This window comes from Schistocerca americana, chromosome 3 (assembly GCF_021461395.2).
Source record: "Schistocerca americana isolate TAMUIC-IGC-003095 chromosome 3, iqSchAmer2.1, whole genome shotgun sequence".
NCBI lineage: Eukaryota > Metazoa > Arthropoda > Insecta > Orthoptera > Acrididae > Schistocerca > Schistocerca americana.
Window position 1 is genome coordinate 537,953,843 of NC_060121.1, and position 18,757 is coordinate 537,972,599.

Consider the following 18,757-nt stretch of genomic DNA (forward strand, 5'->3'; position numbering starts at 1 on the left):
CTGCTTTACAACATCTACCACTTGGATCCTTCCCTCCATTATTGATCATCAGTTTCTTTGAATTACACAGATAGGAGTTGTTTTTAGAACACATCCTCTTACCCTATAATCCTCAATCTTCGCTAGCCCCTGCCACACTTCCACTTCCAGCCCTGCCCAGGGAACTAACTTCATCCATCCTGCAGTACACTTCCTCTGTGTTCCTTTTCTCCCCTTCTAATACACTTCTCTTCACCGGTGTGTGCTGTACATGCTCAATGGTGCTCCTCCCTCCAGCTCCGTACCTCCTTTCAACCTTTGTCCACTCCACCTGATGCAACCCCTCAACCCAGAACCCACTCCAGCTGTAGTGCTGGCACAGTGTAATCAGACAGCACAATATAATCATACAAGTTGTGTGTGTGTGTGTGTGTGTGTGTGTGTGTGTGTGTGTGTGTGTGAGACTTGGATTTTCAATTACCACATTAAAATTAACAATTTTTCAACCAAGGAAGCACCAGAACTTTTTCAGTTAAAGCACAGTGACATTAATTTTTGACACTATGCCGACAGACTCATCTCCTGATGTAACTGAAAACTTTAGAGAAAACCTCAGTTCACTGGTACACAAGTTCCCCAATCATACAGTAATCATCGGTTGAGACTATAATCATTCAACAATGAATGGGGAAAATTTCAGTTTTGTTAGTGGAGGATGTGATAAGACAGCCTGGTAAACTTTACTAAATGCCTTCTCCGAAAGCTACCTGGAGCAGATAGATAGGAACCCCACTTATGGTGGGAATATATTGGATCTAATGGCAATAAACAGACCAGACCTCTTTGAGGATGTCCACATCAAAACTGGTATCAGTGACCATGACGCATTGGTGGCAACAATGAGTACCAAAGTACAAAGGACAACTAAAAAAAAAACAGCAGGAAGATGTGTGTGTTCAGTAAACTACACTACTGGCCATTAAAATTGCTACACCAAGAAGAAATGCAGAGGATAAACAGGTATTCATTGGACAAATATATTATACTAGAACTGACATGTGATTACATTTTCACACAATTTGGGTGCATAGATCCTGAGAAATCAGTACCCAGAACAACCACCTCTGGCCGTAATAAGGGCCGTGATATGCCTGGGCATTGAGTCAAACAGAGCTTGGATGGCGTGTACAGGTACAGCTGCCCATGCAGCTTCAACACGATACCACATTTCATTAAGAGTAGTAATTGGCGTATTGTGACGAGCCAGTTGTTCGGCCACCATTGACCAGACATTTTCAATTGATGAGAGATCTGAAGAATGTGCTGGCCAGGGCATCAATCGAACATTTTCTGTATCTAGAAAGGCCCATACAGGACCTGGAACATGCGGTTGTGCATTATACTGCTGAAATGTAGGGTTTCGCAGGGATAGAATGAAGGGTAGAGCCACGGGTGGTAACACATCTGAAATGTAACGTCCACTGTCCAAAGTGCCGTCAATGTGAACAAGAGGTGACCAAGACGTATAACCAATGGCACCCCATACCATCACGGCAGGTGATACGCCAGTATGGTGATGACGAATACACGCTTCCAACGTGCATTCACCGTGATGTCGTCAAACACGGATGCGACCATCATGATGCTGTAAACAGAACCCGGATTGATCTGAAAAAAATGACGTTTTTCCATTCGTGCACCCAGGTTCATTGTTGAGTACACCATCACAGGCACTCCTGCCTGTGATGCAGTATCAAGGGTAACCGCAGCCATGGTCTCCGAGCTGATAGTCCATGCTGCTCCAAAAGTTGTCGAACTGTTCCTGCAGATGGTTTTTGTCTTGCAAACGTCCCCATCTGTTGACTCAGGGATCGAGACGTGGCTGCACGATCCGTTCCAGCCATGTGGATAAGATGCCTGTCATCTCGACTGCTAGTGATGTGAAGCTGTTGGGATCCAGCATGGCGTTCCGTATTACCCTCCTGAACCCACAGATTCCATATTCTGCTAACACTCATTGGATCTCGACCAACGCGAGCAACAATGTCAAGATATGATAAACTGCAATCTCGATAGGCTACAATCCGACCTTTATCAAAGTCAGAAACGTGATGGTACACATTTCTCTTCCTTACATGAGGCATCACAACAACGTTTCACCAGGCAACGCCGGTCAACTGCTGTTTGTGTATGAGAAATGGGTTGGAAAATTTCCTCATGTCATCACACTGTAGATGTCGCCACCGGCGCCAACCTTATGTGAATGCTCTGAAAAGCTAATCATTTGCATATCACAGCACTTCTTCCTGTCGGTTAAATTGTGGTGTAGCAATTTTAATGGCCAGTAGTGTAGATAAAAGAATTGGTAGTGTCATATCACTGTGGAACTTTAAACTTTCAGCTCAGGGCACGAGCACGTAGAGGAACTCTGGCTCCAGTTTAACAGAATAATTGGCCATGCACTAGACAGATTTGTACCCAGTAGAACAGCTCATAATTGGAGGGAACCTCCATGGGATTCAGTCACCATAAAGAAAATTCTAAAGGAAAGAGATTACTGCATAACATGTAAAACAAAGCTGCTGTGTAAAACAAAGATGCTGAATGAAATGTGTTTGGCTGCCACCAGAGCAATGTGTGATGCTTTCCATGATTACTGTAGCAATATATTGTTATTTCATATTTAATAAAACCCAAAAAAATTCTTGTCATAAGCATTGTTAATGTCCAGTCACTCATGAATGAGACAGGAACAAAAATTGAAGGTAGTAACACAAAAGCCAAAATGCTTGATTCTATTTTCAAATGTTCACTTACAAAGGAAAAAACAAATAAATTGCCCCAATTTGACCCTCATGCCACTGAAATGAGTGAATTAATTTTTAGTGTCAGTGATGTTGACACAGCTGAAATCATTAAAGCTGAACGAAGCTCCAGGGCCACATAGAATCCCTTTCAGATTCTGTGCTGAATTTGTGTCTGAGTTAGCCCCGCTTAACTATAACCTATCATAGATCCTTCAAACGAAAGACCATGCCCAGTTCTCGGAAAAAGTGACAGGTCACATCCATCTAAAAGAAGGCTAGTAGAAGTAATCCATAAAACTACTGTCCAATATCCTTGACATCAATTTGTTGTAGAATATTAGAAAATATTCTGAGCTCAAACATAATGAGATATCTTGAACAGAATGACCTCCTCAATGCCAATCAGCATGGATTTTGAAAACAATGATCTTGTGAAACCCAACTTGCTCTTTTCTCACATGAAATACTGAAAGCTTTGGATCAAGTCAATCACGTAGATGCTGTATTTCTTGATTTCCAAAAAGCATTTTACTCAGTACTACACCTACACTTATTGTCAAAAGTACGATCATATGGGATATCAAGTGAAATTCATTAGTGGTAGGGAGGATACACCACATTACCTTGGATGGAGAGTCATTGGATGTGCCCAGGGAAGTGTGTTGGGACCCTTAGTGTTCGTGTTGCAAATTAAAGAGCTTGCAGACAGTAATAAAATCAGGCTTTTTGCATATGATGCAGTGTTTATAATGAAGTATTATCTGAATGAAGCTGCACAAATATTCAGTCAGATTTTGACAAGATTCCAAAGTGAAGCAGAGATTGGCAACTTGCTTTAAATGTTAATAAGTGTAAAATTTTCCACTTAACAAAACGAAAAAACATAGTATCCTATGACTATAATATCAACGAGTCACTATTGGAATTGGCCAATTCCTACTAATAGCTAGGTGTAACACTTTATAGGGATATGAAATTGAATGATCATATAGTGTCAGTCATCAGTAACACAGTTTATTGAGTAGAATACTGGGGGACTAGAATCAATCTACAAAGGAGACTGCTTACAAATCCCTCATGCGACCAGATCTAGAATGCTGCTCAAGTTTGTGGACCCATACCAGGTAGGACTAACAGGGGATATTGAATGTATAATAGAGAATGGCAGCACGGATGATCACAGGTTTGTTTGACCAGTGGAAAAGCGTCACAGATATACTGAAGAAAGTGAACAGGCAGACTCTTGAAGACAGATGTAAGCTATCTTGAGAAAGTCTACTGGCAAAGTTTCAAGAACCAGCTTTAAATGATTAGGAATATGCTACAACCCCCTATGTAGCACTCGCATAGAGGTCGTGAGAACAGGATTAGAATAATTACTGCTCACACAGAGGCATACAAGCAATCATTCTTCCCCTGCTCCATACATGAACGGAACAGGAAGAAACCCTCATAACTGGTACAATGTGATGTGTCCTCTGCCATGCTTCTGATGGTGGTTTGCAGAATACAGATGTAGATACGTTGTGAGAAGTTGAGCACCACTCCACGCTCAGCAGATAATAAATCTTACATTTCACACCGAAAATTCCTTTAACATTTTGCAGCTCCTGTATTAAAATACCAGTTGCATTTTATCATTGAATTCTACAGGCATTAGGATATATGGAGTTCCTAGGATGAGGCACGAAGGTACATTTATTCTCTGATCTAGTACAAAAGTATCCTGAAACAAATATAAACTTTTGGTAACGTAATTTGTTTATCATTTTTTCTAAATTTTTTCTATCTAATATGACTTAAGTTCACAAGTTCCCAACACAAAAATCTCTCAATTTTGGAATGTGAGTGAAGACACTACTTTATTATTAATTGAAATTGGATAGTTCTTATTCAGATGGTTTTTGTTCTAAACACTTCAATTTATGATACAAAATAAATAAATTGACAGTCTCTGCATACCACAGTTCACAGCAAACATTCTGCTAATAGTTACATATAAAACCTAAATTAACATATGTGGACATCATATTTAATCCCAAGTTACAGATGATTACCTGAGAAGCAGCCTTGTTATAGAGTTCAATTTGTTCATTTGTTATCATGGACCTATGTGGCTGAAGTTTCTCAGCATTTACAGGTGCCTGGAGAACCCACAGAACTTGAGTCTTTGTCTTATCCGAGAGTGTGTTTATTGCCTGTAAATAAAGAACAAAAAATGTAAAAATGGAAAATCCAGGACGCAATGTCACAATATTATGAAAAAGATACTTGCTATTCACTAGCTGAGTCACAGATAGGAACAACAAAAAAAGACTGTCAAAAATGAGCTTTCGCCAACAAGGCTATACGGTGAGTAGCAACTATCCTTTTCATAATAATGGGGAAAAAATGTATACACATATATACTAATGCATGGTGATATATACTGACACAATTCTCTCGGGTTTCCAGGTGTTCAAGTGGTTTAAAATCCACGGCTTTCGACCAAAGACTCCTGGACCACTGCCAAGTGGCAACTCATGTTGTTATTGCTGCCATTCTTGTACAGCTGTATTACTGCCTGTGATATTACTGGTACCCAGTCCGATGGCTTATAAGGTAATGTTTTGGTTGTAAGGCCACTGTGCCCAATTCCACTTTCCAATGGCAGCATCTCACGCTGTGTTTAACTGCTGACAGCTGTCTTTACTGAGGGTGTTTTCATAAATATTTCTTTCCATCACTTCTTTTATGATACTATCCCAGAAACTATTTGCCTTTTAATAATGTTTTGTCGAATGTAGTTTCCACTTTCCACTTTCAAGAGCATTCTCTGCCATTGGTGATTTCTCAGGATACCATAAGGAGAATCACCTTTCTTGTTGTATGTGGCACAGTTCAGCAGCATGCACACACTGTCTAACATAAAACTGTCCACACCCACACCATATTCTGTATATTCCTGTCATCCTAAGGCCTACGTCATATTTCACCGTCCTCACAAGCTGTCAAATTTTTGCTGGAGCCCGAAGACTGGATTGATTTTATGCCTCTTTAGGAGGTGGCTAAGGAGACAAAAAACTTCTGAAAACATCTTCAATAAAGATAGTGCTCTACAGTTAAGCAAAGCTTGGGACCCAACCATGGGAAGGTTGAGGTGGGTGCAACAATCTTGCAATCAAAACATTACCTTATATGGCACTGGATTGGGCCACAGTGATGACACAGGCAGTAGCACCACTGCGTAAGGACAACAGCAGCAACCACATGACAATCACCACTTGAAAATGGGCAAGAAGTTTGCAATTGAAAGCTCTTGGGTTTTAACCAACTTGATGTGGCTGGAAGCTCAAGAGAATTTTATCTATATACATATATATTTGCAAGATATACAAAAACTATTTACCCTGAAAAAGAAAATCAAAACATTTAATACTTTCTCAAGCTTCCAGCTGTGGCAAGTGGAATGAACAATTGACCGAGTGCTCTTTGGCCTTTGTCATGTGGCGACCGACTGCTGGACTGCAGACTTTTGTAAGGTGTTCAGTTCCTGTGTGAATGCATCACAGAGGGTCCTCTATCAACCAAGATCCTTAATACACTTTGGCTGTGACACCCATTCGTTTTTCGGTAGACGAGGATGTGAAGAAAGACTATGGCACTATCTTTTTTTAATCTCCACTGTTATCCTTATGTGGTAACAGATGCTAGTGAAGTTATAACCATCACCAACGAAGATGAAAGCAAATAGCTTCCCTGTTGTTAGACGAGGTACCAACAGTCCCCCCCCCCCCCCCCCCCCCCTCTCCCAATAATCATGGAGTAACGCCACAAGGTATTAACTGCACAACAATGACTGAAGTCTCTGCAAAATGCTCTATTACGAGGTGCTATCCAAAATTTTCGGGACTGGTGCTGCCATCTGTTGAAAACCTTACCTTTGGACTAATAGTCACCATCACCCTCGAAGTAGTTCTCATCCACACATACACACCACTTCTGCTACTGGTCAAATGTTTTCTCGAAGTCCTGTTCTTTGAGGGTTTTTATCACCACCAGCGATGCTTCTTGAATCCTCTCTAGAGTGTCGAATCGAAGGCCTTTCAACCTGAGTTTCAGTTTTGGGAATAGTGCGAAGTCGCAAGGTGTCAAATCTGATGAGTACGATGGGTGGGGTACAACCGCCACATTGCTTTCAGTACGTGGAATTCACTGTGTGGTTGGGTGGAATGAATTCTTTGTGCACAATTCCCTTGGTATCAAAGAAAATGATGATCATGCTCTTCTCTTTGCTCTTCACCTGTTTCGCTTTTTTGGGTCTTGAAGAGCTTGGGCTCTTCCACTGGGACGATTGTTGCTTTGTCTCTGGGTCATAACCGTAAATCCAGCTTTCATCACTGGTGATGCCCGTGACAAGAAGGTTAAATCATCAGATGCGGTCTGACGAAGGTCCGTGCACATTCAACACGCTGTCCCTTCTGATCGACAGTCAGGATCCTTGGCATAAATTTTTCTACGACACGATGCATGCCCAATTCATCAATCAACATTTGTTGACATGTCCCACAACCAATACCCACTTCACCCGCAAGGTCTTCAATGGTTCGATGGCGATCCGCACGAACCAATTGTTGAAGTTTGGCAACAATGTCTGGCATTGTGTGGCTTATAGGCATTCCAGTGTGAGCATCGTCTTCAACGTCTGTACGGCTGGCCCTGAACTGAACATGCCGCTCACACACACACGTACGGCTCATGCTCTGTCCCCCAAGCTCTTGTTGAATCATTGCAAGGGTCTCCGTAGCATTTTTCTCGAGATTCGCACAGAATTTGATACACATGAGCTGTTCTGTTCGCGGATCCATCGTAAAATCGCCATACACCAAACAGAGTATTACAGAAATCACTGTGGACACCCAACACATCCTCCCAGCTGAATGCCACTCCACACACTGACTCACCAGATATGCAGCTCTCGCCGCCTAACGGTGCACATATCTACTACTCTTACTTTCCAGATGGCAGCACCATTCCCAAAAATTTTGGATTCCACCTCATATTTCTAATAACAGAAAATCCACGACGGAATGTAACAATATTATGAAAAGGAAAGATGCTACTCACCATATAGTGGAGATGCTGAGTCGCAGATAGACACAACAAAAAGACTGTTACAAATAAAGCTTTTAGCCCATAAGGCCTTTATCAAAAATAGATCTCACACACACACACACACACACAACACACACACACACACACACGGCAACTACAGCAACACTGCGAGCAGCAGCAGCACCAGTACAAGATGGGAGTGGTGGCTGCATGGGGGTAAGGAGGAGGGTAGGGGTGACGGGCAGTGCAATCCTGCTAGGGAGCACGCAGGGATGAGATAGAGAGGGTAGGGCAGCTGTGTGCAATTGGGGGGTTAGACGGAGGGGAGAGGTGGGGAGAGAGGGTAGCGGAAAGAGATAAGTAAAAAGACTGAGTGTGATGGTGGAATAAGAGCTGTATAGTGCTGGAATGGGAACTGGGAGGCTGGATGGGTTTAGACAATGACTAACGAAGGTCGAGGCCAGGAGGGTTACAGGAACGTAGGATATATTGAAGGGAAAGTTCTCACCTGCAAAATTCAGAAAAGCTGGTTTTAGTGGGAGGGATCCATATGGCACAGGCTGTGAAGCAATCTCAGAAATGAAGAATGTTACGTTTGGTAGTGTGCTCAGCAACAGGGTGGTCCACTTGTTTCTTGGCCACAATTTGTCAGTGACCACTCATGTGAACAGACAGCTTGTTGGTTGTCATGCCCACGTAGAATGCAGCACAGTGGTTGCAGCTTAACTTATAGCCCACATGACTGGTTACACAGGTAGCCCTGCCTTTGATGGGATAGGTGATGTTTGTGATCGGACTGGAGTAGGTGGTGGTGTTGGTGTTGGTTGTGGTTGTGGTGATGGGGGCATGTATGTGACTGGTCTTACATCTTGGTCTATTACAGGGGTATGTGCCATGACGTAAGGGGTATGGAGCAGGGGTTGTATAGGGATGGATGAGTATATTGTGTAGGTTCGATGGACGGCGGAATACCACTGTGGGAGGGGTGGGAAGGATAGTGGGCAGGACAATTCTCATTTCAGGGCATGACGAGAGGTAGTCGAAACCCTAGTGGAGAAAGCAATTCAGTTGCTCCAGTCCTGGGTTGTACTGAGGTATGAGGGGAATGCTCCTTCGTGGCCGGATGGTGGGACTTTGAGAGGTGGTGGGAGACTGGAAAGGTAAGGCAGGAGAGATTAGTTTCTGTACAAGGTTGGGAGGATAATTATGGTCTGTGAAGGCCTCAGCGAGACCCTCGGTATATTTTGAGAGGGGCCGCTCATCACTGCAAATGTGATGACCATGGATTACTAGGCTGTGTGGAAGGGACTTCTTGGTATGGAAAGCACTGTAAGGCGGCTTGCAGAGTATAAATGTAGATATCGATCATAGGTCATGATGCAATTGTAGCAGCAAAAAGCACCAAGGCACAAGATTTTAAAAAGTAAGCAGGAAAGTCTGTGCATACTGCAAAATGGATATGGAATACGTTATCTCGTTTCTTTGACAACAGTTAGAAACATTTGATTCAGGAAGGGAATATAATGAATTATGCCTCAAGCTCAAACAAACAGTTGAAAATTGAAGAAGGTAGTGATCTCCCTTGGTCTACAGCCTGACAGTCCTTGAAGTCTTGAGAAACTGTTACGGCAAAATATTAGGCAAGTATCGCCCTCTCAGTCCCAGAACCTCATGAGATGTAGGCCGTCACTGGGAGAAAAGATGATGATGATGATGATGATGATGATACTGATGCTACCACCACCACCAATAATACTAATAATAACAATAATAATAAACTGTGCATACTCCTTTGGATGGGATAGGAAATGAAAAAGAAAATAGAAACACAGAAGCTAGAATGCTGAATACTATGTTCTAATGTTCCCAAGCAAAGGAAAAATGAAGGAATGTAGCCATCATTTGACATCCGTGCTGCTGCTATGATTAGTGACATTGTAGTCAGTACTACTAGTGTTACAAAGCAGCTTAAAATCTCAGAACTCAGCTATGTACCAAGCCATTAAGGAGTCCCTGTCAAAAAGTATTTCCATGTGAATTAGCTCTAGTCTTGATAATAATTTACCACAAACTCTTTGAGCTGAGAAAAGTTCTCTGCTGCTGGAACAGGGCATGTATTACACCCACCTACAAAAAAGTAAATAGAACTGATCACAGGGCTTCTGACCAGTTCAAATGAAAACTACAAAAACACACTCTAAAGTCATACATTATGAGTGTCCTACCATAAAACAACCTCCTTCATGGAAATCAGCAGGGGTAGCGAAAACATCGCTCATGCGTAACCCTACTCTCCCTCTTCACACGACATCCTTAATGCTAATCACAGAGAAAACTATGCTGATTTGGCATTTTTAGACTTCTAGAAAGCTTTCGATTCAGTACCATATTGACATGTCCTAAAAAAGTACCTTCCTGTGGTATGTCTGACTAGGTTTGTGACTAGACTGAAAATTTTCTGACATATGTGACAAGCCAATTCATCCAGAATAGAGAATCATCTACAAACACAGAAGTAATATTTGAAGTTTCCCAAGAGAGCGTAATAGAACTGTTGCTGTCCATGTTGTACATTACAATTTAGCTGAGAATGCTTCTGAAATAAACCGCTTTATGCTGAATTACTTCAGCTGTTGTTACCCTCAACAGAAAGCTATTAGCTGCAATTTAAGGCTTCTCATAGCTGATACAATTATCTAAGGGAAAACTGAATTAAGAAACAGTACGATAATATCCAATTACACCTTAACACAATACCAACAGAGGGCAAAGACTGACAAGCAGTTCTACAAAGGGTATACAAAGTTGTGCATTTCACAAAATATAAAAATGTGGTACCAATTGCTTAGATGATGAATGAGTGAAATGCTATCAACATATAATCTTGGAAATTCCTTTATATTTTATATTGATGTTACATTATGACTATCAAAATGCTCTTATTGGAAGATACGTACCTGTGCGAGATAAGTTAAATTATTTTTATACTCTTCTAATGCCTGAACAGATGCATTAGATGCTCTAATTGACCATAAGGCATTACCAGCAACAATCACATTTGGTGGATCATCTTCATCCTGCAACAATATTTACATAGCCATCACAACGAAAGATTGCAGACAATGAAAAAATAATAAACATTCCTAACCACGCAGAATTGTAGTCCTCCACATAAACTCAGAAATTTCCTGTGTGACTACTTGAGGTTTAAAATTTAAAAGACCCTGCAAGCACAATACCAGCTACTTTGAAATCTTTGAACTGTCAGCTACTGTGTATACTTCCAAGCTTCAGGAAGAGTGCTTTTCCTCTGCAGGTAACACTTAACTAACTGAACCCATAAACAAATGCTGAGAAATAGCACCACAAATGTGTTGAGAAATTTATTAGACCACATGGCTACATTATTGATGTTTATACTTAACTTGACTGGAAGTGTATGGGAGGTTACATGGAATTTGTAAATACACTTCCTCCAGTCAAATATATAGCAACATTACACTGTCAGTCTTAGGAGCTTTGAGTTTTAGGTTATCAACATACAGTCACCCTCACCTGGACTGCCTCATCTCTCAATACTCTGCCATTGGCTTTTGATACTATCTCCCCATTCTCCAATGCTGTTACCTGCTACCCTTGCCACATTTTTAAGACTGGTTCACACTTCCTCTGAGCACATCCCACTGTATATTACAAGTTGTTTTTGTTTCTTTAAGTCTAGTCTATGATCATAAACACTATCATCAGACTATCAATACTGGTCTGTAGTGACCATCTTCAAATATTTTTAAAACACAACCCACTATACTAAAGTTGTTATACTATGATATGTTATTAACAGGTCTTTGTCATCAAAGAGTGGAACTATATAAACAAATTCAATACTTCCTGGATTACTTTTTTCCCCCATGACTGTTGTACCTTGTACAGCACCTGTGCGTAGCTGATACGAGTACATAACATTGCTGCGTTCACATGTGACCCTGTCTTTTATTGGGTAGGAGGTGCCTGAAACTGGACTGCAGTAGGAGATGGTGGGTAGGTGTATGGGACAGGTCATGCACATGGGCCGATCACAAGGGAATGACCCATGAGGTGCAAGGTTGGGAGCAGGATTGCAGTAGAGATGGACAATGATATTCTGCAGGTTGGATAGGTGATGGGCCAGTACTTTTGGTAATGTGGATATGATACCCCTCATATAAAGACATGGTGAGAGGTAATTAAAGCCCTGGTGAAGGATGTGGTTGAACTTTTTAAGGACAGTGTGGTTCTGGATGATCAAAGAACTGCTGGTCGGTAGCTGGTGAACAGATTAACTGATGTCAGATGAGGAAATGGCAAGGATGATCTATTTATGGATGAACTGGGGAGGATATTGTCCGTCAATAAAAGCTCTGGTATGGTTTCCAGTATATTTTGACAACTTCTGCTTTCTATTGTAGATGCATCCATGGGTGGCGAGACTGTTAAGGAAGAGATGTTTTGACAAGGGACAGGTGATACTTGTATAGGTTTCCTTTCTTTGCCAAGCTTGCATTTAGTAGGTCTCATCCATTATTCAATACTTTCAGCCTTCTGTACTGTTGATTTTTTGTGAATAGTGTTAGAACTGCAAAATAAAAGAATTAGCTGAAGACATTGAGAAGTTTAAGTATGATACTGTGGCACTGCCATAACTGAAATGGCAAGGACTAGTTCAGAGAGATATAACTGTGATATCTGTTGTCTAATAGAACAAGAAAAACAGGAAAATGTGGAACAGGATTTATAACAACAAAAAAGGAGGAATTTCAACCTTTATATATCAGTCACTCAATCTGATGAAACACCAGAAAAATAATAAAAAAGTTATTTCTCTCATCACAAATCAATTCTGTAGAACACAAATCATCTCATTTGCCACTACTAAGATTACAAGAACTATTCCATAATCAGCAGACTCAGTTTAATGTCCAAAGGAGTAATTTAGCTCTTTAAGCAAGCTGTGCACAATGTAGGAAGACAAGCAGCAACAACATACAAGTAAAAACAAATGTGGGATATTCATGCTGACAGCTACTTCCAAAACATGTAATACGATTAAGTCTTTTGAGATTGTGATGAAGACAGCTGAGCTGATATTCAGAGATCAATTTTTAAATCTTTATCCAAACATGCTTACTGAGATTGCCTTTGGCAAAGACAAGCGCAATTCTTCCCCCCAGTCTTGTTCAATTCAAACTAGTTCTCCATTCACTCAGATTCAAATTGTGAGATGATATTAAGCTCTCTCCATTCAAGGTGTGTACACAAAGCAACAATAGCACGAAAATGCAAGTCAGCAACAGCTGCTTTTCTTTATGCAAATTACTTTATCCAACCAAAGACAGTTTGTATGTCCAGTTGGTTGCAAGACATATGAGACTACCACACTCCCATGCTTCTTCATCATACAAAGTCTGGGTAATACTGCAGAAGGGTTGACTGATAGGTGGAAGGAATATATATAAATGAAGTAAGTAAAAGAGGAAGAGAAAGCAGATGAAAGTGAGATGGAAGGTGTGGCACTGCAAGAAGAATTTGACAGATAACTCCCAGACCTGACTCTAAACAAAGCATTGCGAGTAGAAGACCTTCCCTCAGAATTACACTGATGGCCATCCAAAATGCAACACCCTGAAGGAAGCATCCAAACAAGGTGAAATTTGCAGCATGTGTTTGTGGCGACAAGAGATGCACAGGATTAGCATTTCAGCACAGATGCACATTACGGGTGCCAGTAGCACCACCTGCAAGCACTGTATAAAGGGAGAACAGAAGGTTGTGTAGATGTGCTGGAATTGTTCTTTCGTGGGGCCATTCTGTATAAGCAGCTTCAATATGGCTCAAAGAGGCCAGTGAGCATCTCTCGAGCATGTTCCCGAATTCGACCAAGGAAGAATAGTTGTCTGTAGGTATTGTGGATTATCTTTCACAGAAATCAGTGAACGTGTAAGATGGAAAGTAGCTACTGTGATGCGGATCTCTAGTTGCTGGATGCAGGAGGGAACGACGCACTGACAGGACCAACTGCACTCACATCATTGCACGAATACACGTGATGACAGGCATATTGTGTGCACAGCAGTGATGGATTGCTCTGGTACATCATGAACGATATCACAACAAATTTGGTCTGTTGCACAAGTAGTGTCTGTGCATACCATTTGAGGTTGTTTGCAGCAAACTCAACTGTCTGCAAGGTGTCCATTGATGCATTTACTACTGATTTAACACCACAGGTGTTTGCACTGACAATGGTGTGATGTACAATGGGCATGGACAACCAAATGGAATGACATTGCTTTTACCAACAAATCCCAGTTCTGCCTACACAACCACAATGGTCGGATTACAGTCTGGAGACAATGAGGTGAGAGACTGTTGAACCATTGCCATATGCATTGCCGTACTAGTCCTGCACCTGGTATTATGGTTTGGGGCAGTATTGGATTCCACTCCTGCACACCCCTAGGAAGCACTGTCAGTACACTAACCTGTTGTCTTTCAATACCTTCGGAGCTTGTCGATGGTTACATTGCAACAGGATGACACAGGACTACACGTGACATGCAATGTTCAAGACTTCTTCATCACCCATCTGATTGTATAGGTATCTTCGTCTCCCTGTTCTCCCAGTCTCTTGCCTACTGAAAATGTCTGCTCAATGACAGTGGAGCAACTGTCCTGGCATACACTACCTCTGCTGCACCAGATCAACTTTGCCAATATGTGGAAACAGCATGGACTGCTTACCCCAACAACACATCCAAGGCTCTTTGATTCAATGTCGAGGCATGTAGCAGCATTTATAGCCAGCAATGGTGGCAACATTCAATACTGATTTCATTATCTTCCCCAGTTCACATGGGGCTGTATTTTCCATCATGTGATCTTTTTATAACACATTATCTCCCAAATCAATTTGTCTGTGATTTCTCCAGTGCTTCTAAGTGTTGCATTTTGGATGCCATTAGTGTATTACGATCCTGGGGAGGACTAACCACTGTAAATAGGTCCGCCAGGCATATGAGAGAAATGTGAGACAGGCAAAATATCTTCACAAACTGCAAGAAGAATGTAATAACTCCAATTCACGCCCGAGAGGTATGAATAATCGTGAACCATCAATATAATATGTCATGGTTTCAAACTACTGATATGGCTTATTTACAGAAGAAGTAACCAACATCAGCGAATATCGGTTTGGGCTCTGGAGAAATGTAAGAACGTGAGAGGTAATACTGATGCCGCAAGTTATCTTAAAAGGTACATTGAAGAAGTGCAAACCTATGATTACAGCATTTGTAAATTCAGAGAGAGATTTTGACAATGTTAACTGGAATACACTTAAATTCTGAAGGCAGCAGCCATAAAATACAGGGAATGAAAGGTTATTTACATCTTGTACAGAAACCAGAGGGCAGTATAACGACATTTTCTTGAAGCCAATGAAGCTCTCTAATCTGGTTTAAACTGAGCAGTTTGCTTCATCTCTGTAACTACTGCAAGCTACATCCATTTGAACCTGCTTACTGCAGTCAAACTTCAGCCTTCCTCTACAATTTTAAACCCCCCACACATCCATCCATTACCAAGTTGGCTATCTCCTGATGCCTCAGGTTGTGTCCTATCAACAGATCCCATCTTTTAGTAAAGTTGTGCCTTAACACTAACTGCTACCCAATTTGATTCAGTACCTTTCATTAGTTATTCGATCCACAGACCTAATCTTCACCATTCTTCTGCATCATCACATTTCAAAAGCATCTATTCGCTACCTGTCTATACCACATATCAGATAAATTTCATTTCAATGGAAGGCTGCACTCCAGTCAAATGCTTTCAGAAAGAACTTCCTAAAATTTATATTATTAGTTAAAATATTTCTCTTCCTCAGAAAGATTTTCTTGATATTGCCAGTTTGCATTTTAGATCATCTCTACTTCATCCACCCCTCTTGATGCCCTAATGGCAGATGTTTTCTACTATTATTAGTGTTTCATTACCATATTAATCTCTTAAAATTAATCTGCTATAATTTTACTACACTCCATTAAGCTCACTTTACTTACATTTATGTTCATCTTACAGCTGTTCAACTGATGATCTAAGTGCTTTGCCATCTCTACCAGAATTACAGTATCACTGACAACTCTCTATGCTACTATTTCTTATCCTGGAACTTGAATTTCCTTTCCAAATTTGTCTTTGGTTTCCACTGATGCTCACTCAATTTATAGACAGAACAACATTGTCTCACTCTCTTCTGAACAACTGCTTCCCTTTCCTGTCCTCTGTGTCTTGTAAATACAGTCTGGTTTTTGTAAAAGTTGTACATTATCTTTTGCTCCTTGTATTTTATCCATGCTACCTTTAGAATTTGTACAGTGTATTCCACTCAACATTGTCAGAAGCTCTGTGTGCTGTGATCTTCCACTTACCTGTTGTTCTGTTGCAGTCTCTTTTGAAGAAACTTGAAGTCTCATAACTGAGATAATATACTGAGAACTAATGCCAGGTACGAGAAGTTCAGATGATGTAAGCTGGACACAAAATGAGATCTAAAGGTCTTTCATCTCAACATATTTCCACTGTACTATAGTTGATGGCAAGTTCCAGTTACACAATTCACATTACATACAGGTAAATGGAAGCACATCTCCTTCGTTGTAATCCATTAAGGAAGGAGTATCACCCAACTACTAAGCATCATAAACAAATTTGGTCAATGTTCACAGTGGCAAAATTAATTATGATGGAATCATGACTGTGTCAGCACACACAAAATGATTTACATTACTGTTTCATGTCTAACACTGTGCAATAAATATAGTTTGCAGGTCATTAACACTTTCAGAATGGATGTTAATTGGTCCACCCAAGATTTTTTTAAACACAAAAACCATTTACACAGTCTTGGCAGGCATACTTTCTACATCTATTACATTGGACTGCGGTATTCATAACACAGAAATTTGAACATAATGACAGCACCATGCAGGATCCCACACCAAGTGACACACTGATGTTAATTAAGCAATGCAATCAGACACAGAGATATGAATGGTATAAATATAAATAAAATAATATAATTATAATACAATAATACCAGTATAACAATAAAATATATAAATAAATATAAACTCTGGGAGTATACTTTACTAACATGTAAATATTATCCAATTGCTGACTGGCTGTAATCTGACAGACATGTTAGCGATGCATTAGCTGGCCACAGAGTCCTATGTGATCTGACATGGTTGTTGTCTATTTGCTGGCAAGCCATGAATTGCAGACTTTGGGATAGGGGCTGCTACACGAAGGCTGGGATAAGAGCATTATGTGAATTCTGAAATTACATGATGCTCTGTAATTCTGTTATGCTAGATTCTACAATCTGTCATGGAATCTTAAGACTTTGCTATTGTTTGGTTTAAAATATTTGTTTCACAATAATAATTCACAAAGTACATGGAACATCATTACCAAACAGTTTTTGAAATCTTCTATTTCTGTGTATGGCATTCATCACGAAATAAAAACTTTAAGAGCCTAAATTATTTGAAATCATAATTACTGACTGCATTAATTAATAAGTGGTGTTGTCCGATTTAGAAAAAGATACAGCAATAAAAGTCTATTATTAAAGTTTAGAATCTTGCAGTCATTAAAGCAAAATACGCGATTGAAAGTTCGAGGGTCCAAACTTTTGATGTCAAATATTTTGTAAGGTAATTACTTTTCAATGATTCCAAATACATTCTCAAAAAATTGGGAGTACCTGCTTTTAAACGAGTGGTAACAATAGTTCCTCTGTTGTTTATTCGGTCACCATGTTTTTCCTATTATATAATGTAATCAAAACTTTAAATAGGTGTCACTTTAATTACTCAGGTTTCCAGTAAAACCAACTGCATCATTATACTCATGAACATAAATGAAAACAACTGAGTAATATATTTAAATAAGATTTTGCATACATAAAAATTTAACATATTCCTGTAGTTATGGTGTATTGCATGTGTACTGCATTAGACACAGAATAAAAAAGCAAAAAAAATTAGTTGTTCTTGGGAGCAGAAAATATAGCAGATGGATCAAATCCCAATTTGTTAAATCTTGGCATGCACACATGGCTGTGCACCTGCACTGTGCTGACTGACAAATAATACCACCAGGATTGCATGTTTGGCATAGGGAGGGTGTGAGGTTGAGTTGGGTGGGATGAATAGTGGGAGAAAGGTGTGGGAAGCAAAAGAAGAGATTGGGGACAGATATCCAGCTAGTGGCTCAGAGGGAGGCAGCAGGTGTGAAGGATAGGAATGTGTGAGGGAAGAGTGGCAGATGCACGGGCTATGCAACCAACATATGAGCAGCATAGCCAGTTAGGTGCAGTGCATGGTGAAGATGATGCAGAACCATGAATTGGGAAGGGTGAAAGGACAGAGGAAGAGAAAACAGCTGGATAGAGGGTATGGTGACAGTGGGTTACCAGAGACTGAGTCTGGGAGGATTACGGGAGTGAAGGACACATCGCCAGGATAGCTCCCATCTACACAGTTCAGAAAAGCTGGTGCTGGAGGGATGAATGCAGACAACATGGGTTATGAAACAGTCTTTGAATTCAAGCATGTTGTGCTCAGCAATGTTTTTCACCACTGGATAGTCAACTCTGCTTTTGGTCATAGTTTGGCCGTGGCCATTCTTTCTGGTGAACAGCTGCTTGGTGGTCATGCCCACATAATATAATATGCAAAATTGCTGATGCGAGCAATGGATGCTTTCACATGTCATCCTCCATCTGATGGGAAAGGATAAGTGTGTGACAGGAATGGAGTAGGATGGGCTGGTTG

General features: G+C 40.6%; 1 protein-coding gene across 2 annotated transcripts in view; it reads right to left on the reverse strand.

Moving 5' to 3' along the window:
- Positions 1-18,757, reverse strand: part of LOC124605171 (N-acetylneuraminate 9-O-acetyltransferase) — a 217,177-nt gene that overhangs the window by 134,345 nt on the left and 64,075 nt on the right. For both annotated transcript variants that reach the window (XM_047136683.1, XM_047136682.1), the window contains 2 exons: positions 10,838-10,957; positions 4,844-4,984 (listed from right to left, as the gene is read on the reverse strand). In XM_047136683.1, the coding sequence (XP_046992639.1) occupies positions 4,844-4,984; positions 10,838-10,957 (261 nt within the window). The remainder of the gene's footprint in view (positions 1-4,843; positions 4,985-10,837; positions 10,958-18,757) is intronic.